This window comes from Elephas maximus, chromosome 9, assembly GCF_024166365.1.
Source record: "Elephas maximus indicus isolate mEleMax1 chromosome 9, mEleMax1 primary haplotype, whole genome shotgun sequence".
In the NCBI taxonomy this organism is placed as follows: domain Eukaryota; kingdom Metazoa; phylum Chordata; class Mammalia; order Proboscidea; family Elephantidae; genus Elephas; species Elephas maximus.
The window spans coordinates 1,532,672-1,559,399 of record NC_064827.1 but is presented as its reverse complement, the minus strand read 5'-3'; the positions used below and the strand labels follow the sequence as shown (position 1 = coordinate 1,559,399).

The 26,728-nt window shown below is 48.2% G+C and overlaps 1 protein-coding gene across 1 annotated transcript; it reads right to left on the bottom strand.

The window, feature by feature from the left end:
- Window positions 1–274: 274 nt before the first annotated feature.
- EDF1 (endothelial differentiation related factor 1) lies at window positions 275–4,683 on the bottom strand. The gene is made up of 5 exons (XM_049896654.1): window positions 4,529–4,683; window positions 2,258–2,309; window positions 1,621–1,781; window positions 1,218–1,311; window positions 275–504 (listed from the first exon to the last, which is right to left on the bottom strand). Exons 1-5 carry the CDS (start codon window positions 4,604–4,606, stop codon window positions 443–445), a joined length of 447 nt encoding a protein of 148 aa, XP_049752611.1. The 5' UTR covers window positions 4,607–4,683; the 3' UTR covers window positions 275–442.
- Window positions 4,684–26,728: the final 22,045 nt, after the last annotated feature.

Below are 26,728 nucleotides of genomic sequence, written 5' to 3'. Positions count from 1 at the left end.
ATCCTGACTTCCTTCCCAACGACCAATGTCCAGGGAGCCGGGAACCTATTAGATTAATGATCTACCACAGCAGACACGGCAGCAGACTTTTACTAGCTTTTCTAAAAGCTCAAGAGGGGGAGCCTGTGTGAACCACCAGCCGCCCTCCACCCATCCCCGAGAGAAGGCCCCACCTCAGACCCCCAGGCCTCAAAACTAACAGGCCGGTGCATGTCCGGGGAGGAGCGCATGCCATCAGGACCGGACGGGGGAAAAAACAGGCAGGAGAGCCGAAGACTTTGCAAGGTTTTGTTTGTTTTACAGCAGGTATGGGGTGAGGAGGTTCTCCAGCAAGTCCGGCACCCCACGCACCACTGGCAGGGTGAAGAGACCCACGCTGGTTCTGGTGGTCGAGAACCAGCCAACGAGATCAGCTGCAACAACTGATTTCGAGGCTTTGTGTTCATTTCGCTCTCGGCCCCTTCTCGATGGGCTTCCCAATGTCCTTGCCCCGGAGCTTGAGGCCTGCAAGGGATGGCGGCCTGACTCTGCAGTCCGCCTGACTCTGCAGCCCCCCAACCTCCCCCTAACTCTGAGGCCCCCCAGCTCCGCAGGCCCCCAGATTCCACAGCGCCCCCCCCGCCAGGACTCTGCAGCCCAACTTCAAGGAACCCCCAGCATGGCAACAGGTATTCTCCCTGCCACGGCAACAGCTCTCTTCTCCTCCCTAGTGATGCCCCTTCAACAGCTGCTCAGAGACCTGCCCAGTGCTTCGATCCTCCCAAGGACTTCCAATAGGAAGGAGGGAGGAAAGCCAAGACTCTGTTAGCAGCAGGGTGTCATTAGTTGCCAGGTCTCATCTTGTCAGAGAAAGCAAGCACCACTAGGGGGCGAGAGTGGGAACCAGGTGGGTGTGTGGCTGACATGCTGTGGGGTGTCGGGAGGACACTGGGTCTGCGCACAGGGCCCCTGAGGCCCTCTGTCCTCAGGCTGAGGAGATCACTGACCAGTACAGAGAAGCATGAGCCAAGGCACCATCAGCTCATGGGCGTTTCCTCATGGCCACGGAGCCCCACCACGCTCCTGCCAGCCGGCCGTCTGCAGGAGCAGAGCTCTTGGGGAGCACAGCCGGTGGCTTTAGAGGACTCAGTGCCCCGAAGGCCGCCTCTGTGTCCCGAAGGCCGCCTCTGTCCCGAGGACCAGGAGGCAGTAGCCAAGACCTCAGGCAGGCTACTCACCAATGGCTCTTTCGATCTTGCCCAGAACCTGGTTGTTAGGGATGGCCCGTCCACTCTCATAGTCAGCGATAACTTGTGGCTTCTCGTTGATTTTCTAGGGAGAAGGTGTGCTTTATACACAGCAGTTCGTGAAGACATGCTATGAAAACAGGACACACCCCAAGGGAGACGCCCGGGCAGCCGCCCCTGCCACGCCTCAGCCCAGTGCTGCAGCAGCAGGGTTCCACACAAAGACACACCCACGTCGGTACCAGAGGACCACACGGCTGCTCGAGAGGCTTGCAGGTCCTGGGACAAAGCTGGCTGAAGCCTCCAAGGTCACCCAGCTCACAAAGTGCCTTCCGAATACTGGCCACCAGCCCCCAGCCCCAGACACAGCAGGGGACTGGTGGGAGGGACTCACCGTGGCCAGGTCCTTCTGTGTGAGCCCCTTGCTCTGCCGACCTTGCTGGATCACCTTGCCCACCTCCAGGGTCACCCTGTCATGGTGCAGCTCCTCTGTCTCCCGGTCCAACTTGGCAGTGTTCTTGGTGATCGAATGCTGTTTATTCTGGCCAGCAGCCCCTGGGGCAGGAGCAAGGCAAGAGTAAAAGAGAGGGTTTGAAAAACATCCAAAGGAAAACCATTTCAGAGTGCTAGTCTCGCTGGACAGACTCTCTAGGCCCCGGAACACTCCTAAAAGGGAAGCCTGGCTGTGAAAGTCTTCTTCCACAGACAGCCGAAGGGTGGGGAAACTTCACAAAGCTAAGAGCATGCAGTTCCAGAATGTTCTCTCAGTTATGAGAAGCGGGCAGGCAGTAAGTAGGTAACAAACCTCCTCATCTGCCACCAACCAGGGCTGCCCTGGTAAGATCACAACTATTGCCCACCTCTCACCCGTGAGCCGCCAAGCAGGCATCCTTCCAAAGGTGAGGACATGTACTCCTCCGCCTCGTCGGGCCTGACACCAGCCTCTGGGAGGCATTGTGCACACGCGTACACAGACACGTGTAAACCCCAACAGCACAGCTTCCTTTTGTAACCGGGAACATGGTACCTACATTTCTTGGAAGTCTCCACATCTTCTCCTCGTCTCTGAGCTGCTAAGATGGCCTAGAAAATAAAAGAGGTTTTCTGGTTAAAATGAGCTTCAGCGGTGTCTGGCTTACACCAGTTGAGCCCTGTTAGCCGATCAGCACACCGCTGATGACTCGTGCTTTGTGAAGAAGGACGTGTGGAGCTTGGTTTAGTAGCCCAGCCTCGTACAAAAAGCCTGTTCAGTCAGATAGCCAAGCAACTTGTAGCAAAGTGCCACCAAAGAAAATAGCACACTTTTGTTGTTGAGAAAAACATGGTAAATGATCCTTTTCAGAAATTCATATGCAAAACAATTATCTACCCCACCCTACTGCAAAAGCAGAAAAGTCGAGCATACACCTGACTTTGACCTTAGTATCGGGCTCCCTCCTAATGAATTCAGGCATAAAGCTTCCCTGGGAAGGCTGGGCCTCTGGGGACAAGCGTGATGCCCTTTGATCTGTAATAACTGAAGATTCACAGAGTGCTTTCTCTTGACGTTTCCATACTTCAGAAACGTGACTTGTGAACTCTAAACTGACTTGCTCAAAGATGCTGTCCGGCCAACTCACTCACAAGACTACAGAACCTGTGGCCAGGACAGTGTTTCCCTACAAAGAAAAGGGGCGGGGGGTTGGGTTTTACAGGCGCACTGCTAACTGCCCAGGTTGATGAGTGTCTCATCTACGGCAGGGGTCCTGCACCTGTGTCTCAGACTCCCGCTCAGGGCCACCTGAGGAGTGGAAACAGAAGGACAGGCGACTGAACTGCCTCCCCAAACACATTACACTGGACTCACAAATGAAGCTCAGTCGGGTCAGCAGTGCCGGGTGGCCACTTGCCCACAAGTGTCTACTGGGCACGTCCATCTTCTACCCAGCAACACGGAAAGACAAGGTCACCACCAGGTAACTCTGGTTCACGGGCTCGGTGGGCTCCACGACATGTCTCGCCCCGTCCCCAATGCACACCCTGGGGCCTGTCAGCACCCTCACCTATCCGTCCCCTCCCCGACCTGCCCCCTCCCCAGCCTGCCCTCCTCCCTGGCCTGTCCCCCTCACCGGCCGGTCCCCTACCGGCCCGTCCCCTCCCCGGCCTGTACACGCCACCTCCCCGAGCTGTCCCCTCTGGGCCTGCCCCCCCCGGCCTGCCCCCCTCCCTGGCTTGTCTGTGCCCCTTCCCCGGCCTGCTCCTCCCCGGCTTGTCTGTGCCCCCTCCCCGGCCTGCCCCCTCCCCGGCCTGTCTGTGCCCCCTCCCGGCCTGTCTGTGCCCCCTCCCCGGCCTGTCCCCTCCCCAGCCTATCCCCTACCGGCCTGTACCTATCCCCTCCCCGGCCTGTCCCTTACCAGCCTGTCTATGCCCCATCCCTGGCCTGCCCCCTCCCTGGCCTGTCCCCCTCCCGGCCTGTCCCCTCCCGGCCTGTCCCCTCCCGGCCTGCTCCCCTCCCCGGCCTGTCTGTGCCCCTCCCCAGCCTGCCCCCTCCCAGCCTGTCCCCCTCCCCAGCCTATCCCCTACCGGTCTGTACCCGCCCCCTGTACCCGCCCCCTCCCCGGCCTGTCCCTTACCAGCCCGTCTATGCCCCCTCCCCGGCCTGTCCCCTCCCGGCCTGCCCCCCTCCACGGCCTGCCCCCTCCCCGGCCTGTACTCGCCCCCTCCGCGACCTGTCCCCTCCCGGCCTGCCCCCCTCCCCAGCCTGCCCCCTCCCCGGCCTGTACTCGCCCCCTCCGCGACCTGTCCCCTCCGAGCCTGCCCCGCCACCTGCCCCCCCCTCCCCGGCCTGACCCCCCTCCCCGGCCTGTCCGTGCCCCCTCCCGGCCTGTCCCCCTCCCCGGCCTGCCCGTGCCCCCTCCCCGACCTGTCCCCCCCCGGCCTGTCTGTGCCCCCTCCCCGGCCTGTCTACCCCCGGCCTGACCCCTCCCCGGCCTGCCCCCCTCCCCGGCCTGTCCCCCCTCCCCGACCTGCCCCCCCTCCCCGGCCTGCCCCCTTCCTGACCTGTCCCCTCCCGGCCTGTCTACCCCCGGCCTGTACTCGCCCCCTCCGCGACCTGTCCCCTCCGGGCCTGCCCCCCCACCTGCCCCCCCTCCCGGACCTGTCCCCCTCCCCGACCTGTCCCCCCTCCCCGGCCTGTGCCCCCTCCCCGGCCTGTCCCCCTCCCCGGCCCCAGTCACGCCCACGGCCAGGCCAGTCCCCCCCCGCCCCGCCCCACCACGGCTGGCCGCCCAGGCCCGTCCCCGGAGGCCCGCGGCGCCGCCCACCTGCTTGGACTTGGCCTGGGCCGCCGTGGGGCCCTTCTTACGCAGCACCGTCACCGTGTCCCAGTCGCTCTCGGCCATGGCGGATCGGGCGCGGTCGGCGGCTCAGTCCTGCGGCTCCGCGGCGGCTGCTCGAGACCCGGCGCGGCGTCGCGACGTCGCTCGGCGGGAGGCCCCGCCCCCAGCCCCCATTGGTTCTCGGCGCGGGGGGCGGGCACTTCCCGAGGACCTGGACCAATCCGGGAGCGGCTCGCCTCCGGGCGCGCCGGGCCCCCAGCGGCGCAGGACGTCGGGCCGCGAGGGGGGCCCCGGGGGCGGGGGGGCCCCGGGGGCGGGGGGCGCCGGGGGCGGGGGGCGCCGGGGGCGGGGGGCGCCGGGGGTAAAGGGCCGCTGGGAGGAAACCGGGGCAAGGGGGGCTCCGGGATGAGGGGGCGCCAGGGGTAAGGGGGCTCTGGGAGGAGATGGGCCAGGAGAAAAGGGGATCCCCAGGGGGAAGAGGGCCGCGAGGATAATATGGGGCTGCGGAAAGTGTAGGGGAGCTGGAGGGAAGGGAGGCGCTGAAAGGAGGCGTCAGGGAGAAGATGGGGGTGCTGGGTGAAAAAAGGGCACCAAAAGAGGTGGGCGCGTGTTGAAAGGGGCTATGAGACAGGGGCGCGCCGGGAGAAAAGGGGGCGCAGGGAGAAAAGGGGGTGTCGGGAGGAGATGGAGCCGTGGGGAGGAGGGGGATGAAGAGAAAGGGGCACGTGGAGTAGAGAGGGTGTACTCAGTGTGAAGTTCTTCCCCCGTTCCTCTGGTGTTGTGTTTGCGGGATGCAAAAGTGTTGGGCATAGGGGTAGGTTTTGTGGGCCCTGTACAATTTGGAGGGCTCTCTTTAAGAAATAGAATGCACAATTGGTCTCAACCCACCTGGATCAAAGGAGAATGAAGAACACCAAGGTAACAAGGCGATTATGAGCCCAGGAGACAGAAAGGGCCACATGAACCAGAGACTACATCAGCCTGAGACCAGAAGAACTAGATGGTGCCTGGCTACAACTGATGACTGCCATGACAGGGAGCACAACAGAGAACCCCTGAGGGAGCAGGAGAGCAGTGGGATGCAGACCCCAAATTCTCATAAGACCAGACAACGGTCTGACTGAGACTGGAAGGACCCCGGTGGTCATGGTACCCAGGCTTTCTGTTGCCCCAGGATAGGAACCATTCCTGAAGCCAACTCTTCAGACATGGATTGGACTGGACAATGCGTTGGAGAGGGATGCTGGTGGGGAGTGAGGTTCTTGGATCTGGTGGACACTTGAGACTATGTTGGCATCTCCTGCCTGGAGGGGAGGTGAGAGGGCAAGGGGGTTAGAAGTTGGTGAAATGGACACAGAAAGAGAGAGCAGAGGAAGGAGCGGGCTGTCTCATAAGGTGGAGAGTAATTGGGAGTGTGTAGCAAGGTGTATCCCCCACGTGTCTGTCAGTTTGTCGTACTGTGGGGGCTTGTGTATTGCTTGTGTGGTGCTGGAAGCTATGCCACTGGTATTCACATACCAGCAGGGTCACCCATGGAGGACAGGTTTTAGCTGAGTTTCCACCCTAAGACAGACTAGGAAGAAGGACCTGGCAGTCTACTTCTGAAAATCACTAGCCAGTGAAAACCTTATGAATAGCAGCAGAACATTGTCTGATATAGTGCTGGAAGATGAGCCCCCCAGGTTGAAAGGCCATCAGAGATGACTGGGGAAGAGCTGCCTCCTCAAAATAGAGTCGACCTTAATGACGTGGATGGAGTAAAGCTTTTGGGACCTTCATTTACTGATGTGGCAGGACTCAAAATGAGAAGAAACGGCTGCAAACATCCATTAATAATCAGAACCTGGAATGTATGAAGTACGAATCTAGGAAAATTGGAAATCGTCAAAAATGAAATGAAACATATAAATATTGATATCCTAGGCATTTTTTTTTTTTAGTGAGCTGAAATGGACTGGTATTGGCCATTTTTATTCGGACAATCATATAGTCTACTATGCTGGGAATGATAACTTGAAGGGGAATGGCGTTGCACTCATCGTCAAAAAGAACATTTCAAGATCTATCCTGAAGTACAACACTGTCAGTGATAGGATAATATGCATATGCGTACAAGGAAGACCAGTTAATACGACTATTATTCAAATTTACACACCAACCACCAGGGCCAAAGATGAAGAAATAGAAGATTTTTATCAGCTGCTACAGTCTGAAATTGATCGAACATGCAATCAAGATGCATTGATAATTACTGGTGATTGGAACGCGAAATTTGGAAACAAAGAAGAAGGATCACTAGTTGGAAAATATGGCCTTGGTGATAGAAACAATGCCGGAGATCGAATGATAGAATTTTGCAAGACCAAGAACTTCTTCATTGCAAATACCTTCTTTCACCAACATAAACGGTGACTATACACACGGACCTGGCCAGATGGAACACACAGAAATCAAATTGACTACATCTGTGGAAAGAGATGATGGAAAAGCTCAATATCATCAGTCAGAACAAGGCCAGGGACCGACTGTGGAACAGACCATCAATTGTTCATATGCAAGTTCAAGCTGAAACTGAAGAAAATCGGAGCAAGACCACAAGAGCCAAAATATGACCTTGAGTGTATCCCACCTGAATTTAGAGACCATCTGAAGATTAGATTTGATGCATTGAACACTAGTGACCGAAGACCAGATGAGTTGTGGAATGACATCAAGGACATCATCCATGAAGAAAGCAAGAGGTCACTGAAAAGACAGAAAAAAAAAGAAAAGACCAAGATGGATGTCAGAGGAGACTCTGAAGCTTGCTCTTGAGCATCGAGCAGCTAAAGCAAAAGGAAGAATTGATGAATTAAAAGAACTGAACAGAAGATTTCAAAGGGCATCTCAAGAAGACAAAGTAAAGTATTATAATGGCATGTGAAAAGAGCTAGAGATGGAAAACCAAAAGGGAAGAACACACTCAGCGTTTCTCAAGCTGAGAGAACTGAAGAAAAAATTCAAGCCTCGAGTTGCAATAGTGAAGGATTCCATGGGGAAAATATTAAAGGACGCAGGAAGCATCAGAAGAAGATGGAAGGAATACACAGAGTCATTATACCAAAAAGGATTAGTCGATATTCAACCATTTCAAGAGGTGGCATATGATCAGGAACCGATGGTACTGAAGGAAGAAGTCCAAGCTGCTCTGAAGACACTGCCGAAAAGCAAGGCTCCAGGAATTGATGGAATATCAATTGAGATGTTTCAACAAACAGATGCAGTGCTGGAGGTGCTCACTCGTCTATGCCAAGAAATATGGAAGACAGCTTCCTGGCCAACTGACTGGAAGAGATCCATGTTTATGCCTATTCCCAAGAAAGGTGATCCAATTCTGAATGTGGAAGTTATAGAACAATATCATTAATATCACACGCAAGCCTAATTTTGCTGAAGATCATTCAAAAACAGCTGAAGCAGTATATTTACAGAGAACTACCAGAAATTCAGGCCGGTTTCAGAAGAAGACATGGAACCAGGGATATCATTGCTAATGTTAGATGGATCCTGGCTTGAAAGCAGAGAATACCAGAAGGATGTTTACCTTTGTTTTATTGACCATGCAAAGGCTTTTGACTGTGTGGATCATACCAAACTGTGGATAACACTTCGAAGAATGGGAGTTCCAGAAAACTTAATTGTGCTCATGAGGAACCTTTACATGGAAAAAGAGGCAGTTGTTCGGACAGAACAAGGGGATACTGATTGTTTTAAAATCAGGAAAGGTGTGCGTCAGGATTGTATTCTTTCACCATACCTATTTAATCTGTATGCTGAACAAATAATATGAGAAACCGGACTATATGAAGAAGAACGGGGCATCAGGATTGGAGGAAGACTCATTAACAACCTGCATTATGCAGATGACACGACCTTGCTTGCTGAAAGTGAAGAGGACTTGAAGCACTTACTAATGAAGATCAAAGACCACAGCCTTCAGTATGGATTACACCTCAACATAAAGAAAACAAAAATCCTCACAACTGGACCAATGAGCAACATCATGGTAAACGGAGAAAAGATTGAAGTTGTCAAGAATTTCATTTTACTTGGATCCACAATCAACAGCCATGGAAGCAGCAGTCAAGAAATCAAAAGACTTATTGCGTTGGGCAAATCTGCTGCAAAGGACCTCTTCAAAGTGTTGAAGAGCAAAGATGACACCTTGAAGACTAAGGTGCGCCTGACCCAAGCCATGGTATTTTCAATTGCATCATATGCATGTGAAAGAGTTGACGCCTTTGAGTTGTGGTGTTGGCGAAAAATATTGAATATTGTATATACCACGGACTGCCAAAAGAATGAACAAATCTGTCTTGGAAGAAGTGCGGCCAGAATGCTCCTTAGAGGCAGATGCTCCTTAGAGGCAAGGATGACATCTTGCCTCTAAGGAGCATCTTACGTACTTTGGACGTGTTGTCCGGAGGGATCAGTCCCTGGAGAAGGACGTCATGCTTGGCAGAGTACAGGGTCAGCGGAAAAGAGGAAGACCCTCAACAAGGTGGATTGACACAGTGGCTGCAACAATGAGCTCAAGCATAACAACAATTGTAGGGATGGCTCAGGACCGGGCAGTGTTTCGTTCTGTCGTGCAGAGGGTCGCTATGGGTCGGAACCGACTTCACGGCACCTAACAATGACAAGAAAGGTGTATATGGGTTTCTGCGTAAGAGACTGACTTGTTTTGTAAACTTTCACTTAAAGCACAATAAAAATTATATTAAAAAAAAGAATGCAAAACTGTGAAAACAAAATTAGTTATGTAAATGAATATTTTTGTCTAAAGCATTGTATATTTTGTATAGTGGATACGTAGAATAATGAGAGGAGCCCTGGTGGCGCAGTGGTCAAGCAGCCACCCTACGGAGAAACGTGGCAGTTGGCTTCCATAAAGATTCAAAATAAAACAAAAAAACCGATAGTCGATTCCAACTCTAGGACAGGGCAGAACTGCCCTGTAGGGTTTCCAAGGAGCCGCTGTTGGATTCAAACTGCCGACGTTTTGGTTAGCAGCCAAGCTCTTAACCGATGTGCCACCAGAGCCCCACTGGAGCAGCCTACTCTGTCCCCTAGGGCGGCTGAGTCAGAATGGACTCGATGGCAATGAGTTTTTCAATATAAATATGTATACATTATTTTATAAATAATTTTCTACAATGTATGTATTTTGAATAAAGAAAAAAAGATTTTAAAAGCTGACAAAGCCCAGAAGCATTTCAAAATTCAGAAAAATTACATTTTTATAAATGTACGGATGCACATCTTTAATGCTTTGCTAACGTCTTCTGGCAGCGTGTTCTTTGTCTCATCGTGATTTTGTAGAATTGTTTTATAAGAAGAATAGAAAGCTGATTCAGACTGGTACCTCACTGTTAGCATTGATACTGGTTTGCATGGAACAGAGAGCTTCACACACAGAATTTAGTAATTATGGCACTACTACTGGTTTGTGCTCCACGCATGCAGGAATTCTGATAAAACACGAGTTGGAGGCCAGCGTGATGGCAGTCAACAATTCTTGAGTCAAGAGCGAATCTGCAAAAATCTTCCAATCGTCCACAATGCACATGGTAAGCGGAGTGTTTGGTTCTCCCAGTTCCTTAGTGAAATCAAAGCTGTCTCCTCTTGGAATGTATCTGACAAGGCGGTAGGTGCGATATAATATACTACAGTATTATTACTAATATTAACACTGGAATTCTGTACTAATACTATATATGTATTTTCAGAAGTAGATTGCCAGGCCTTTCCTCCTAGTCTGTTTCAGTCTGGAAGCTCAGCTGAAACCCGGCCTACATGTGAGCCTCCACTGTCAGATGGGTGGTGGAAGCGCATGAGTTTCCCTGGCTGGGCCTCCACCCTGGGTCTCCCCTGCTAAGGGTGAGAATCCTGCCTCCTGACCTGGTACTGTAACCACAAACAGTGTTTCTCCTCGGCTCCCCACAGGCATTCAGGACCAGTGCCTCAGTCATCTGGTCTTGCCACAACAGAAGTACCACGGGTGGGTGGCTGTGACAAACAGAAATCTGTCCCTCACAGTCTAGGAGGCTAGAAGTCTGAATTCAGGGCATCAGCTCCAGGGGAAGCCTTTCTCTCTCCGAGCTCTGGGGCACAGTCTTTATTCCTGAGCTCCTTGGTGACATTCTTGTGGCATGGTGTCTCTCTTCTCCCAACTCTGCTTGCTTGTTTAATCTCCTACCTCAAAAGAGATTGATTTAAAACACATCCTACTCTACCACGGTCTCACTGACATAACAAAACCCATTCCCAAATGGGATTATAACCACAGGTGTAGGGATGAGGATTCACGACACACAGTTCAATCCATAGCAGCTGACACCGTGCAGGTGGGTGAGTCACCAGGCGAAGAAGCCATTCCTGCCCCAGAACAGCAGTAAGGACCTGACCGAATCACGTGCCCACAGCCTGTAAACACCAACTGAATGCGTCCCAACTCGATCTCTCCTTTGTCGGATCCCAAAGATGCCTGTGGCCGCTGCAATACCACTGCACCCCAGGGACAGTGATGAAGGGGAGCAGTGGCACCACTAGGGTCATGTCACCCCCCCTCAGCTTCCTCCTGTACCAGGCCACACAATACTTAGTAACGTTTTTTGTACTGTGACTCGTAAATCGTAGTTCCTGTACATCACTCCTTTTCCTTTAATTACTCTTCATCCTCAAAAAGGTTATTGATATGGTTTCACAAATGCTAATTAGCAAATATTGTAGCTAGAACACCAGAATATTTGACAAAATCAGCAACTATAAAAATACTGGCAGCAAGGAAAATAACAGCACCTGCTTGTAGTGTGTGCGGACGAACCCACGAGATTCAAAGTGTCACTGTAACTGAGCAATAATGACAGCTCTGACCACAGGTAGGTCGATACATGTAAGCTGGGCTTACGAAAAATGTTTTCGCTGTTATAACTACAGGAATATTTTTATAAAAAATAATACATTTCTGCTGAAACACTGCACAAAAATTTTATAGACAGTCATTTTGGCGCCACCCCCTCTGACAGTGTCGCCTGGTGTGGTCTGCACCCCTGCCGCCTTGGTGGTACCACTGAGGGGGCGTCTGAGTGGAAAGAGGCTGTGGTCTTAGCCGACTGCAGGTAGAACACCCTGCATCTGCAGACTGGACTTGACCGAGGCCTCTCAGAGCCGAGGCAGGTCCCTGCCAGTGAAGCCACACAGCTTGTGCTTTATCAGCCCTGATTGGCTCTGGGGCAAGTGTCTTCTTCCTGTGCAGGACAGCCATCGACCCACCTGGCCCTCGGTCAGGAGTCCAGGCCTGTTTCCACCAGGGCAGTCTGGGGGCAGGGGTCTCCGAGGCCTTCCCACCTCACAGCCATGCCCTCTCTGGGGTCACCTGTACACATGAGCACCTGGCTCTGGGATTCTTCACGTTTACTTGGGGTCCAGAGGAGGAGACTAGTCATCGCACAGAAAAAATAGCCAGTTTGGGGGGACAGCATCTGCAGAGATGCCACGGGTGTCATTTTAATGGCTCTGCCGTCTGAATCAGTTCAGATAAACAGTCTCCCAGAATTATCCATTTATCTTCATGCAGGAAGGGAGAAGAGAAAATTCCAAAGCCTTCTGGAAAACAAAGAAAAAATGGCTGTTTCTATAATAAAGACCTTAATTTGAATGTTGTATCCATGATGAAAAATTAACATTTAAAGTCATTAGAAGTTAAAAACTAGTAAAATCTGGTAAATCTAAGATTCCTTTTTTTTATGGTTATGGAGGCAGACAAAACTTAAGTTTGCCTTCAGGTGGCTCCCGTGATCCCTGCCTTCTGATAGTCAACCCTTTGTGGGATCCCTTTCCCTTAAGTGTGGATGGGACCTGTGACTGCTTCTAACCAATGGAATATGGCCAGTATCTTGAGATGTACTCGGCTATGCTCACATGATTACACAAAGTGTCCTCTTGCTACCCTGCCCTCTCCTTGCTGAACAAGCAAAGTGCCATGAGCCCTACAGCCGTGTCATGGATTAAATTGTGTCACCCAAAAATATCTCTCAACTTAGCCAGGCCGTGAGTCCCAGTATTGTGTGATTGTCCACCATTTTATGTGGTTTCCCTATGTGTTGTAAATCCCATCACTATGATGAGATGAGATATGTCCGCGGCAGTTAAATTGATGAGATACACAAGGATTAGATAGTGTCTTAAGCCAATCTCTTTGAGATATAAAAGAGAAAAGGGAGCAGAGAGAGGGGGGAACTCATACCATCAAGAAAGCCATGCCAGGAGCAGATCGTGTCCTTTGGACCAGAGGTTCCTGCACTGAGATGCTCCCAGACCAAGGCAAGACTGATGACAAGGACCTTCCACGGGAGCCGACAGAGGGAGAAAGCCTTCCCCAGGAGCTGGCACCCTGAATTCGGCCTTCTAGCCTACTGGGCTGTGAGAGAATAAACTTCTCTTTGTTAAAGCCATCCACTTGTGGTATTTCTGTTATAGCAGCACAAGATGACTAAGACAAGCTGGGAGGAACTCAATGCCGCTAACAACCGTGCGAGCTTGGAAGCAGATCTTTCCCAAGTCAAGCCTCCGTAAGATAAAATGTCCCAGCTGATACCTTGATTGCAGCCTAGTGAGAAGCTGAGCAGAGGACACAGCTAAGCTGTGCCTGGACACTAGACCCACAGAAACAGAAATGATAAATGCATACTCTCTTAAGCCACTAAGTTTGTGGCAATTCGTTACACAGCAGTAGAAAACTAATACAATTGCTAAGTGTAGGACAGGATCTAATTTTTTCCACCTTTTTGGAAGTATAATTTAAATAACACAATTACATTATTTAAATTAAATAACATAATTATGTTTAAATAACATAAAGTTTCTTAACTTTGTCTTTGAAAGAGTAGAAGTTTTTATATTTACGAAGTCCAAATTGCCAATGTTTTCTTTTGTGGTTCACACTTTTTATGTCCTACCTAAGAAATCTTTTCCTAGCCCATCGTGAAAATTTTCTCCTTTGTTTCCTTCTGAGAGTCTTATCATTTTAGCTCTTACACTTAGGTCCTAAGTTATCCCTGCCCTGAGTTAACTTTTGTGCATGGTGATGGGTAAGGGTTGTTGTTCATTGTTCTCGTACGCCCATCCGGTTGTACCAGCCCCATTTGCTGAAAAGACTTCTCTTTCCCCCATTGCGTTACCTTTACACCTTTGTTGAAAATCATTTGGGCATAATGTGCTGGCCTATTTCTGGACTGTCTATTCTGCTTCATTGATCTGCATATCTATCCCTATGCCAGTGTCATATACACTGTCTTGATTACTGTGGATTTATAATAATTTTTGAAATCAGATAGTTTAATCCTTCACTATTATTCTTTTAAAAAATTACTTTGGCTATTCTAGGTTGTTTGCATTTTCGTATAAATTTTAGAATCAGGTCTTCTATTTCTACAAAAAAAAAAAAAAAAACCCTGCTGGCATTTGGCCTGGGGTAGCCTTATATCCTGGGGTCAGTTTGGTAGAGAACTGACCTCCTAACAGTATCAAGTCTTCGAATCCACAACACTGGGCTCTCTCCGTTTATTCAGATCAACTTCTCACAGCAATGTTTTTAGTTTTCAGTGTAAAGATCTTGCATATCTTTTGTTAAATTTATTCCATAACGTTTTTTATGCTATTGTAAATGGAATTTTTGTAATTTCATATTCTGACTCTTTGCTCCTAGTATATGAGAATACACGGGTTTTTATATATTAACTTTGTATTCAGTAAAAAAAACTTTGTATTCAATTCAGTAGCGGTCTTAAATTCCCTTATCAGTTCTGCGTAGTTGTTTTATTGATACTTTAGAATTTTCAACATAAACAATCAGCATCTGCAAATAGAAACAGTTTTACTCTACCCTTTGTGATCTTGTGTACCTTATATATTTTTTCTTGTTTTACTGCAGTGGCTAGTACCACCAGTACAATTTCGAATAGAAGTGATGACAGCAGGCATGCTTGCCTTGACCCCAATCTTACAGAGAATGTGTTTAACATATCACCATTTAGAATAATGTCACCTATGGGTTTTTGTTTTTTGTTTGCCTGTTTGCTTTTTTAGATACTGTTTATTACATCGAGGAATTTTCTCATACTAGTTTGCTGAGTTTTTTTGTGTTTTTTTTTTTTTAATCATGAATGGATGTTTAGCTTTGTCAGAAGCTTCTCCTGGATCAGTTGATATGATCATATGATTTTTCTCCTTTAATCTGTTATTATCTACTGGTGGCTATGCAATGTGAAAACTTAGGGTGAGCCATAAACATTTTGTATGAGATTTGGAGGGCATAAATGAAGCACCAGCCATATGGTTATTTTTATGCTCAGAAGTTGTCTTTAGTTGTCTAGTGCTGCTATGACACAAATACTACAACCGGATGGCTTTAACAAACAGCAATTCATTTTCTCCACAGTTTAGGAGGCTAGAAATCTGAATTCAGGGCACTGGCTCTAGGGGAAGGCTTTCTCTCTCTCTCTGCTCTGGAGAAAGGTCCTTGTCTCTCTGAGCTTCTGCTCCTGGACGATCTTCATCTGGTTTGTCATCTCTCTTTCTCCGTTTCTGCTGCTTTCTGCTTATTGTTGTTTTATATCTTAAAAGAGATTTACTCAAGACATACCCTACACTAATTCTGCCCATGTAGCATAACAAAAAGGCAACCCATTCCCAAATGAGATTATAACCACAGGAATAGAGGTTAGGATTTACAATGCCTGTTTTGGAGGGGCACAATTCAGTCCGCAGCAGAAGGTCAGGCTAAGGTGCTGTTGTAGATTACCCGCGTCACCATCGATCCGCTGACTCAGCTCGTTGGCATGGGTAGCTGCTGAGCGTGCAGCTGCTCCACTTTGCCCTGAATCCTCCTTCAGCTTTTCCAACCCTTGGGCCCAGCGTGTGTTTAACTCTTCAATGAGGGATGCCAGTTCTTCCGTAGGGCATTTACATCCTCAAGATGAGAGGCAGTGAGAGACTGACATGAGTTTGAGCCTGTCCTCATGGCTCTCAGTTCATACTCATAGATTCCTGCTTGTCTTTGCTGCCCCTCCGTTTACTTTCATCTCTTCCCAGCTTGCCTGCCCTGTGGATTTCAAGCTCAAACATCACATGCTAAATAGTCTTACAAAGATTGTTTAACTAGCCCCTACAATAGTGTCAGGTCAAAACTCTGTAACGAAGCCCTTGATGTATCTCTTAGTAGTTCAGCTTTCTTATTGAACCCGGTCTGATACGTATGTTGAGTAACATTGATTCTTTTTTTTTAATGTCAAACCAACCAACCTTACTTGATCATAACGTATTATCTTTCCTTTCTACCTACCTAGCTACCTACCTATCTATCTATCTAATTGGATTTAGTTCCAGCCTCTTAAATGGAGTATTTAGTCCATTTACATTTAATATAGTTATTGGTATGGTTAGTTGAAGCCTACCATCTTTCTAGGAGCGTGGGTGATGCAAGCAGTTTGTGATCAGCGGCTAACCTAAAGCTTGGCAGTTTGAACCCACCCAGCAGCTCCACAGAAGAAAAGCCTGGCGAGCTGCTTCCATAAAGATTACGGCCAAGAAAACCCTGTGGAACAGTTCTACTCTGTAATACACGGGGTTGCCATGAGTTGGGGGCTGACTCAATGGCAACTAACGGTAACAACAACCATCTTGATATTCAGTTCCTATTTTCCCGATCTGTTTTATGTTCCTCTATTTTTCTTATTCTGCCTTTTTAGGGGTTATTAAAGTATTTTTCAGTATCCTACTTATTTCTTCCATTGGCTTTATTAGATGTACCTCTGTCTACTATTTTTTAGTGGTTGCTCTAGGAATTACAGTATGCATCCTTAATGTAACACAGTCTATTTAGAGTATGGATCGTACCACCTCATACTTCATTCTTCACACTTCACAAATGTAAGAACCTTACAACAGTGTAACTCCATTCATTGATCTTATTCTTTGTGCAAGGTCCCTGAGTGATGAAGATGGGTTAGCACTGGACTACTAACCCAAAAGTTGGAAGTTCAAATACACCTGATAGCACCTCAGAAGTAAGGCCTGGCAATCAGCTTCTGAAAAGGTCACAGACTTGAAAGCCCCATGGAGCAGTTCTAGTCTGCATATGTGGGGTCACTAGGAGTTGGAATCGACTCGATGAACAACAACAGCAGCAGTTCTTTGTGCTATTCTGTCCCGATGTTTGATTTCTACATACAATATCAACCCCGTTCTCTGATGATATTAGTTTTAATTAGTCATTTGTGTTTTAAGGAAATAAAGAGAAGAAAAATATCTAGTTTTCTTTATTTAACCACATATTTTCCATTTCTAATGCTCTTCATTTCTTTCTGTAGATCTGAGTTTCTCTCTGGTACACCTTCCCTTCAGCCTGAATAATTTTCTTTAGTATTTTTTGTAATACTATCTGCATTACAAATGAATCCTCTCATCTTCCATTTAACTAAAAAGATCTTTATTTCACCCTTGATTTTTAAGAATATAAAATTTTATAGATGTTATCCCATTGTCTTCTGACTTCCATTGTTTCCCATGAGAAGTCAGCTATTCTTTGTATCCGTTTGTGTCATTTTTTCCCCTTGTATGTAATGTGACTGTCATCATTCTTCTGCATGTAGTACGATATGTTCTCTTGATTTTCAGGAGTTCCTATTCGTGCCTAAGTGTATATTACTTTATATTTATCCCGCTTGGGTTCACTGAGATTCTTGGATCTGTATATTAATTTTTTTTTTTTTTTTACCAAATTGGAAAATTTTTACTATTATTTAAATACATTTTGTCCCATTCTCTTTTTTTTCTTTTTCTGGGACTCCAGTTAATGTGAATAATGCCACTTGATATTGTTCTACAGTTTTTCCCCCAATCTTTATTCTTTCCATTCTTGAAATCAGATAATTTCTATGGATCTATCTTTAAGCTCACTGATCCTTTTTTTCTGCCATTTTAAATATAATATTAATCCCAAAGCCTTTTTCATTTCTGATGTTTTACTTTTTTACACTTTTCAGTATTGCAATTTCCATTTGATTTTTTTCTATAGTTTTTATTTCTCTGCTGAGATTCTCCATCTGTTTACTCATTAAAGCCATATTCTCTTTTAAATCTTTGGACATATTTATAATACGGATGCTTTAAAATTCTTGTTTTCTATTTTCAACATCTGGGTCAACTCGGAGTCTTTTGTAAGGATTGCTTTGCTCCTTGATTATAGAACACATTTTCCTGATTCTTTAAATATCTAGTAGTTTTTATGCTGGACATTGCAAATGACACATTGTAGACAGTCTGGATTATGATGTCTTTCTTCATAGAGTTTTATTCTGGCAGGAAGTTTATTTTTTATGGCTTTCCTTGGTCCTATTGAGGCTTGGTTTAAGCCTTGTTAGGCCAGGTCTAGAGGAGACTTTCATTTAGGACTTGGTCCTTATTCCCAACTTTTCTGGGGACTCAGCTGAGTTCCTGGAATGTTAACAAGGGCTCTCCAACATCTCCAGCACTGTCAGCATTTCGTATTTTTATTCCACTCTCAACACTGTAGCAGCCACTCTATGCTTGGAGTTTCACTCTGCTCATGTGCAGCAAGATGGTCATCCAGGAATCACAGGGAATCCCCACAGAGACTTCTGGGACCCTCCTGTGCAATTACCTCTTCTCCGTGACTTTGCTGATTCTTGCTACTTGGGCTGCCTGAACTCTGAGTTCTGCCTCCTCAACTCAGCAGGACTGCGACACTCTGCTTGGTCTCCGCTTCCCTGTGCCAAGGTTGGGAAATTGTCCCCAAGCAGAAAGCCAGAGAGAATGTGGGGCAACCTCACGTGCTTCCCTTCTTTCAGATTCTCAGTCGTACGCTGCCTGTTGCTCAGTGCCTAGATATAGTCCCTTCCTGTATTTTGTCCAGTTTTGTGGTTCTTTGCAGTGGGAAGGCAAGACCAGGGCTAGTTACTGTGTCACAGCTAAAACTGGATTTAAATGTCCAATGTCATCTAAAATGCTTCTTGTAGGGGACTTACTATGTAAAATTCTCTCTCTGTCTGCCCCTGTATTATTCCGTCTGGAGTTCCTCTTTTTCTACAACTGACAATTGAGAAGTCCTGCAGTTCCAAGGGGAATCCCTGGGTGGTACAAATGGTTGATGCGCTCAGCTGCTAATGGAAAGATTGTAGGTTCAAATCTATCCAGAGGCATCTCAGAAGAAAGACCTGGCTATCTACCTCTGAAAAATCAGCCACTGAAAACCCTGTGGAGCACAGTTCTACTCTGATGTATATGGTGTCACCATGAGTCAGAGTTGTCAGCAACTGGGCAACGGGCAGTGTAAGACTGAGATTTTTTTTGAGAGATACAATTCAGTCTCTAACATCATTCATCCATTTGTTCATTCAGTGCTCATTGATGGAGCCCTTGTTTTGCTTGAGGCAGTGTGCAGGTGCTGGGGATGCAAAGATAACTCACACAGGAACCATATCCATTGAGCTCATATTCTGGGGGGCAAAAAGGTCACAAAACATTAAATCTCCACCCAAAGTCACTAGCTTTGTGAGAGTAGCAGGAACAGGCATTGTAGGAGCACAAGTGGCCCAGGACAATGTCACTGGAGCTGACACCTGAGCCCAACCTCTAGTGAAGAAGATGACGTGAGGAGCTGACAGCTGGCTCCATCTCCAGTAAGGAAGGCATCACAGGGCTTCAAAATAAAAAGCTTTTTCCTTTCAAAAGGAACTTTTAAGATAACACTATATTGAAGTTGTCAAGGATTCATTTTACTTGGATCCACAATCAACACCCGTGGAAGCAGCAGGCAAGAGATAGAACGACATATTGCATTGGGCAAATCTGCTGCAAAAGGCTCGTTTAAAGTGGCGAAAAGCAAAGATGTCACTTCGAGTACTAAGGTGCACCTGGCCCAAGCCATGGTGTTTTTCATTGTCTCATATGCATGTGAAAGCTGGACAATAAATAAGGAAAACAGAAGAAGAATTGATGCATTTGAATCATGGTGTTGGCAAAGGATATTGAATATGCCGTGGACTGCCAGAAGAACAAAGAAGTCTGTCTTGGATGAAGTATAGCCAGAGTGGTCCTTGGAAGCAGGGATGGTGAAGCTTTGTCTCACGTACTTTGAAAACGTTATCAGGAGGGACCAGTCCCTGGAGAAGGGCATTATGCTTGGTAAGGTAGAGGGTCAGCAAAAAAGGGGAAGACCCTTGACGAGATGGATTGACACAGTGGCTGCAACAATGGGCTCACACATAGCAACAATTGTGAGGATGGCGCAGGACCAGGTGGTGTTTTGTTCTGTTGAACATAGGGTCACTGTGAGTTGGAACTGACTCTACAGCACCTAACAACAACAACAAATGACCAGTTGTACACCAACAAATTAGATAACCTAAATGAAACGGACAAAATTCTTAGAAACACAAAACTACCAAAACTGACTGAAGAAGAAATGGAAAACCTGAAATGTCCTGTCCTGCATCATCTTCATGATTATCGGTATGTTTGAGTCTGTTGTGACTGTTGTGTCCACTCACCTCATTGACAGTTCCCCTCATTTTTGTTGGCCTTCCATGTTACCAAACATGATATCCTCTTGTAGTGACTGATCTTTCGTGACGATGTGTCCAAAGCAAGTGAGCTTAGGTCTCACCATCGTCACTTTTATGAAACATTCTGGTTGATCAGTATGAACTCATGTAAACGTAGCTGACAACATCTTCAATGACTGTAAAAATGGTGTGACAGAGGCGTGCGACCTCCTCCTCTAACTTCACAAGGGGGGAGGAGAATCAGATCAACAGCCCAAGGCTGATTCCTATGAGGCAGAGGTCGGACATGCCTGCTCTCTCCAATCTTTTTACCAATTCCCATGGCACTCTCAACCTCTCTGTTAGGTTCAGTAAATCATTGCAATGGCCATACAGAACTCACAGGCCACACTCACAGTTAGCGGGTTTCTTAGAGAAGGAACAAGTTACGATTTAGGTTCAGGAACCCTCAGGATACAGTTCTTCGATCAGGACAGCCACTTCTCAGCCATGCCATCAGGCCAGTCTCTCTCATTCCCCTCAGCCTAGCCTCTGCCCTGCTCGTGCAAGGGCTACAAAGCTCTTTTAACTCTGCCGATGAGTACCTCAAGACACCTACTCCACCAGCAAGCCTCCTGCTCAAAGGCACTCAGCTTTCTTGCTTTGTGGGCCAGGAAACCCACCGCACCGTTTCCTGCAGGTCTCCTGCCTCTGCTGCAGTTGTTTCTCTGCCACCTCTTCTTGCCATCTTCAGTGTAACAGCTCTCTCTCTCTCTCTCAGTCTCCTGGATCCAGGAGCTTCTCAGTGCAGGGATCCTGGGTTCAAAGGACATACTCCATCCTGACTCCTTCTTCCTTGATTGTGATGAGATTCTCTTTCTGCTCTGGAATTGGCTCTTTTAAGCCTAGCAGGTTGGCAAAACTGACTAATCCCCTCGTTAGGGGTCCATACACCTTATTTGCATGGTCCCACCCCGACAAGGCCTACATTTTTTTAAGTAATTTTTATTGTGCTTTAAGTGAAAGTTTACAAATCAAGTCAGTCTGTCACATATAACCTTATATACGCCTGACTACATACTCCCGTTTACTCTCCCCCTAATGAGTCAGCCCACTCCCTCCTTCCAGTCTCTCCTTTCTTGACCGTTTTGCCAGTTTCTAACCCTCTCTACCCTCCCATCTCCCCTCCAGACAGGAGATGCCAATACAGTCTCAAGTGTCCACCTGATACAAGTAGCTCACTCTTCATCAGCATCTCTCTCCAGCCCATTGTCCAGTCCATTCCATGTCTGATGAGTTGTCTTCGGGAATGGTTCCTGTCCTGGGCCAACAGAATGTTTGGGGACCATGACTGCCGGGATTCATAAGGTCTACATTATTAGCACGCTATCCAACCCCCTTGGTGGGCCACAAGCCCTCATCTGCATAGTCCCACCTAGTCTTTTGGTAGGAATTACAAGAACATGGCTAGAAAAAGGCTATATAGAAATGATCCATCACACCACAAAGACCCTATTGCCAAACATGGTCACATTCGCAGGAATAGTTAGGACTTCATAATGGTTTTTTTGTGGGATACAATTTAATCCGTAAGAAGATGTAAACTTCACACTAGCAAATTTTAAATACTCATCCTTTTATAAACATTGCATTCTACATGGAAATCAGTGGCTCACTTTGTGTCTAGAGTAGTTTTGTAGGATTTGGAATTGTCCCAGCTCCCTGGGCAGTTTGGGTTTCCAGCCCTGTGGCACTACCCGTTCCTGCGGTTACACAGCAGAACCGACATCAGCACGGTGCTGGCCAAGATGAAGACACAGCTTTACCTGAGCTATTTCCACTCTGCCACTCTATGTTTCTATGTGACTACTTGGAGATTTCATCTGAATTTTAAATTTTCCAGCTGCAGAAACACCTGGAAAGCCACCAGAATTGATCCTGAAGAAACAAAAACACAGACAGTATCACAATTTCTAGAATTTACTGTGAATTGGAAGTTTTCGGAGTTTCCACCAAACTCATCCTATATTAGGGCTCTCCCTAACTATTTGTACACTTGTGGCTTTGGGTGAAAATTTTTCAAATTTAAGATGCATTAAAAACTGTTCTTTGATCAACTATGAACAAAAAAATAGATGGGCAAGCCTGGCTGGACCATCTACTGACCATGAAAACGAGAAGCAGATCAAAATCACTGCCTGATTTGCAGGGGTTAAGACTCAAAAACGGAAACTGAACTACATTGTTATTCATTACAGTGAAAAACCAATATATTGGTATAAGTGCCCCTCTTTTTGAAAAAAAAAAATTCAAGTAATTAATATTTTAATTCGCCACTTTTTCCTCTTTTTTTGGTACTGTAAGTTCATCTGGAGTCCCTGCTTAGTGCAAAGGTTCCTGAGTGGCATTTCCACTCAACTGCTCACTTAAAAGGAGCCCTGGTATCACAATGGTTAAGCACTCAGCTACTAACCAAAAGGTCGGTGGTTGGAACCCACTAGCCGCTCTGTGGGAGAAAAGACCTGGCAATCTGCTCACATAATCTACTTGACGGCACGGAACAACAACAATTCTGTTGACACTGAGTCCATTCTGACTCATTGCAACAGATCCCCCCAACCAGATAGGACAGAGTAAAACGCCCCATAGGGTTTCCGAGGCTGTAAATCCTTATGCAAGCTGACTGCCGCACCTTTCTCCTGTGCCACCAGGGCTCCTAACAACAACAATAACTAAGCTAAAGGTTGGGGGTTTGAACTCACCCAGCAGCCCTGTTTTCACTGGCTAGTTCTTTTCAGAAGCAGACTGAGGGGTCCTTCTTCCTAATCTGTCTTAGTCTGGAAGCTCAGCTGAAACCTGTCCTCCATGGGTGACCCTGCTGGGATCTGAATACTGGTGGCATAGCTTCCAGCATCACAGCAACACACAAGCCCCCACAGTACTACAAACTGACAGACACTTGGGGGTCGCTATGAGTTGGAGCCCACTTGACAGCACCTAACAACAACAACAACAAGCAGCACTGTAAGAAAGACCTACAGATCTGCTTTTGTAAAGGTTACAGCCAAGGAAACCCTATGGAGCAGTTTTACTCGGTAACATGGCGTCTCCATGGATCGCAATTGACTCAACAGCAGCTGGTTTGGTTTTGGTTTGGTGGGTGCTGTGAACAGTGAATGCACTTGGTTGCTAACTGAAAGGTTAGAGGTTCAAGTCCACCCAGAGACACCCTGGAAGGGAAGCCTGGTGACCTTCCTTTGAAAAATCAGCCGTTGAAAGCCCTACGGAGCACAGTTCTACTCTGACACACACGGGCACGCCATGAGTCAGACTGAGCTCGACGGCCGCCAGTTTAATATTTATTTAAAGGATTGATCTATTGATTTTACTTGTGGGATTGTATACATGAAGTTTAATGACAGAGTATTTCATGGTTGCACTTCCTTTCAGACCATTTTCCTTACTATTGGACAGACTTCTGTCGGGATAGAGGTGGGAGATTCAAAAAGGCTCACTTGGGTGTCTGAGCCTCTGGGTGCCCCAAGTAGAGACAAGGTGGGTTTGCAGAAAGAGAAGGTGTGAGTTGGTCTCCAGGGAGGGTGAGTGAGGGGACCAGGCAGTGGAGGAGGGTGGCCACTGATGTCAGGGAGCCTGCTAGGCTGGGGAGCAATGTCCTTCAGCTGCAGCTGAGAGAAAGGTGGGCTCAGCCAGGTGTGGGGCCATGAGGGGGCCAGGCCAGGTGGAGGGGAACAGGGAGAGGTAACAAGGATGGGCCTGGAGTCCAGGGAAGCAGGGAAGGATGGGGGACAGGTGGCAGGAATGGGTTTGAGGTCCCAGGTGGGCCAGAACATGGTGGGGACCCGAGCACTGAGCCAGAGAGGTGGGGGCCGGTGGCCAGAGCCCACTGCGGGGCAGCAGTGGTTGAGGTCGGGGCGCCAGCTGCGGAGGGGTCGAGGGGGGACCGTGGGAGGGCCACCTGGACACAAGACTCAGAGGCCCGCGTGCCTGGCAGAAGGCTGCCCCGAACCCCTCCTGGGGCTGCGGCGGACGGCGGTTGTCGTGGGCCCGGTCGGCAGGCGGCGCTCGTGCGCTCTCGGCGCTGCGCCCCCGCCTGCAGGTCCTCCCGCGTCCGCTGTCGCGCTGTCTGTCCGACGACCGTGGGGCGCACGGCCGAGCCCCCAGGGCTGCGAACAGGGGAGGAGAAACGTGCACGAAACCGTCCTGTTGTTTTTGTTACGTGCGGTCGAGGGGGTTCCCACCCATGGCGACCGCAGGTAGGACAGAAGGAAACGCTGCCCGGTCCTGCGCCATCCTCATCATCACTGTTAGTGACGTCAGCCGCTGTGCCAGTCCACCTCCTCCAGGGTCTTCCTCTTTCTCGCTCACCTTTTACCAAGCATGATGTCCTTCTCCAGGGACCGGTCACCATAAATACGCCCAGCGTGACCCAGGCACGGATCCAGGCTGGGGTCCGGGAGGTGGGGACCCACATGAGTTAGGACCACCCTGGGGCCCGTGGCTACTGGGGGGTGCCCAGTGCATCAGGTGACACTGTCCCAGGGAGAGACACCAAAATGACTATAAAATTTTCGTGCAGTGTTTTAGCAGAAATCCATTATTTTTTATAAAAATATCCCTGTAGTAGGTTATAACAACAAAAACATTTTTTGTAAACCCAGTTTACGTATATCAGTATACCCACAAGGCTAAAACGCTCTGCTAATTTACCTTTTGCTCAGGTCAGCCGTTGTTACCCAACGACAGTGACGCCTTGAATCTCAGGGCTTCGCCTGGCCCGGCGACAAGCACGTGCTGCTGTTTTTATAGTTGTTGATTTTGTCAAATTTTCTGGTGTTTTAGCTACAATATTTGGTAACTAGTGCTTGTGAACCTATATCAACAACTTTTCTGAGAATGAAGTAGTAAAGGAAAAGGAGAAAAAAAGCCTTCCCACCCAGCTACTAATAGTATAGTTAGTAACGTAGTTCACTGTAGAAAGATTTTACAATTTTGTTGTTAGTATTCATATAATCTAAGAAATATTACACTTAAGCACTTTACAACCATATTTATCACGTGTTATTCTATGATTGAAATTGCTAGTAAGCATTACCAAGGGTTCTGTATGTTCTGGTATGGGACGAGGTCCATGGGGGGTGACACCATGAGTTAGTGCACTGAGTGACATCAACCCTAGTGACGCTACCGCCTAAGAACCTAAGACCTAAAAAGGTCACGGCCATGCCGCGAGCCCGGGACGGCAGGGAGTGTGGCCCAGGTGAGGGCTGGCTAGTGCAAAGTCCCTGGGGCCAGCCAGGCCTGCAGGTGGAGGCCAGAATGGCCATGACAGCTTGGCACCCTGAGTTATCTGAATGAGAAGTCGTTCCCTGGGCCCCTGCCCAGGGATGTGGGATGCATGTGTGTTCTGGAGGTGGCTCAGCAAAGGCAAATGGGAAAATCAGTATCGCAAGTGCTGCCAGAGTTTGTCTTTGGGTGGGGGAATTACGGGTGATCTTCGTTTTCTTTTTTGTACTTCTCTGTGTTTTCCAGAGTTTCTGAAGTGAAGCAAACAAACTAAAAAAAAAGTTGCCGACTCATGTGACCTCGCGTGCATCAGCGTAGAACTTCGCTCACTCCATAGGGTTTTCAATGACTGGTTTTTTGGAAGTAGAACACCAAGCCTTTCTTCCAAGGTGTCTCTGGGTGAACTTGAACCTTCAACATTTTGGTTAGCAGCCAAGCAACTGCTTGCACCACAGAGGGACTCCCGTTGCTTAAAACACGAGCATTTTCGAAGTAGTGACATCATCATATGTTAAAAAAAAAATGAGAGCTTCTGTACAGTGAGGTGTCCAGCCTCCCTCCCCTCCTGTGCCCCAAGGGGACCGAGTTTATTAATTTCTTGTGTATCCTTTGGGAGTTAATTTATAGAAAACATGTTAAAATCCATTCCTCTTTTCCGCCTTTGTTTCTGCACACGCTGCTCACTGGCAGCCTTTTCACTAGTGTGCAAAGAGTTCTTGCGTGTGCAAATGACTAACGCACTCAGCTGCTAAGGGTTGTGGCTGCGTCCACCCAGAAGCACCTCAGAAGAAAGGCCTGTCTGTCCATCTACTTGTGAAAAATCGCCCACTGAAAATCCTATGGAGCACAGTTCCACTCTGATACACATGGGGGCGCTGTGCGCCGGAGTCAACTTGACAGCAACGGGCTTTGGTTGTTTTACAACTTGGGTTCATGTTTTGGGGGGCTCTGGGCCAACTATTTGGGCGGGGGTTCCCTTGTTCCCCCAGTGGTTCTGTGTCTTGGACTTGAAGGACAAAGCCGAACGAGGCCCACCAGCTGTGGCTGCCCCATGGTGGGTCCGCATCAGGAAGCAGACCCGGCCTCCTGGCCTTTAACTGCACGGCCACCACCCCAGGTCTTTCTCCCTCCATCAGGGCTACCTACGAGGGTGCCCAGTGCCGGGGGTCGGGGGGTGGGGGTGAGCAGCTGGGAGGTGGGGCACAGTGGCCTGGCCGTGGCCTGCCACCTCCCTCTCTGGAAAAGTCCCTCCCGGCTGGGGGTTTCTGGCCCCGAG

Bases quoted from the DNA above. Each gene is read 5' to 3' on its own strand.
- EDF1 (XM_049896654.1), bottom strand. From the start codon at position 4,606: ATGGCCGAGAGCGACTGGGACACGGTGACGGTGCTGCGTAAGAAGGGC. The intron at 1,312-1,620 runs GTGAGTCCCTCC...CCTTCTCCCTAG, and splicing joins CACAGAAGGACCTGGCCACG to AAAATCAACGAGAAGCCACA. The intron at 505-1,217 runs GTGAGTAGCCTG...CATCCCTTGCAG, and splicing joins CAAGATCGAAAGAGCCATTG to GCCTCAAGCTCCGGGGCAAG.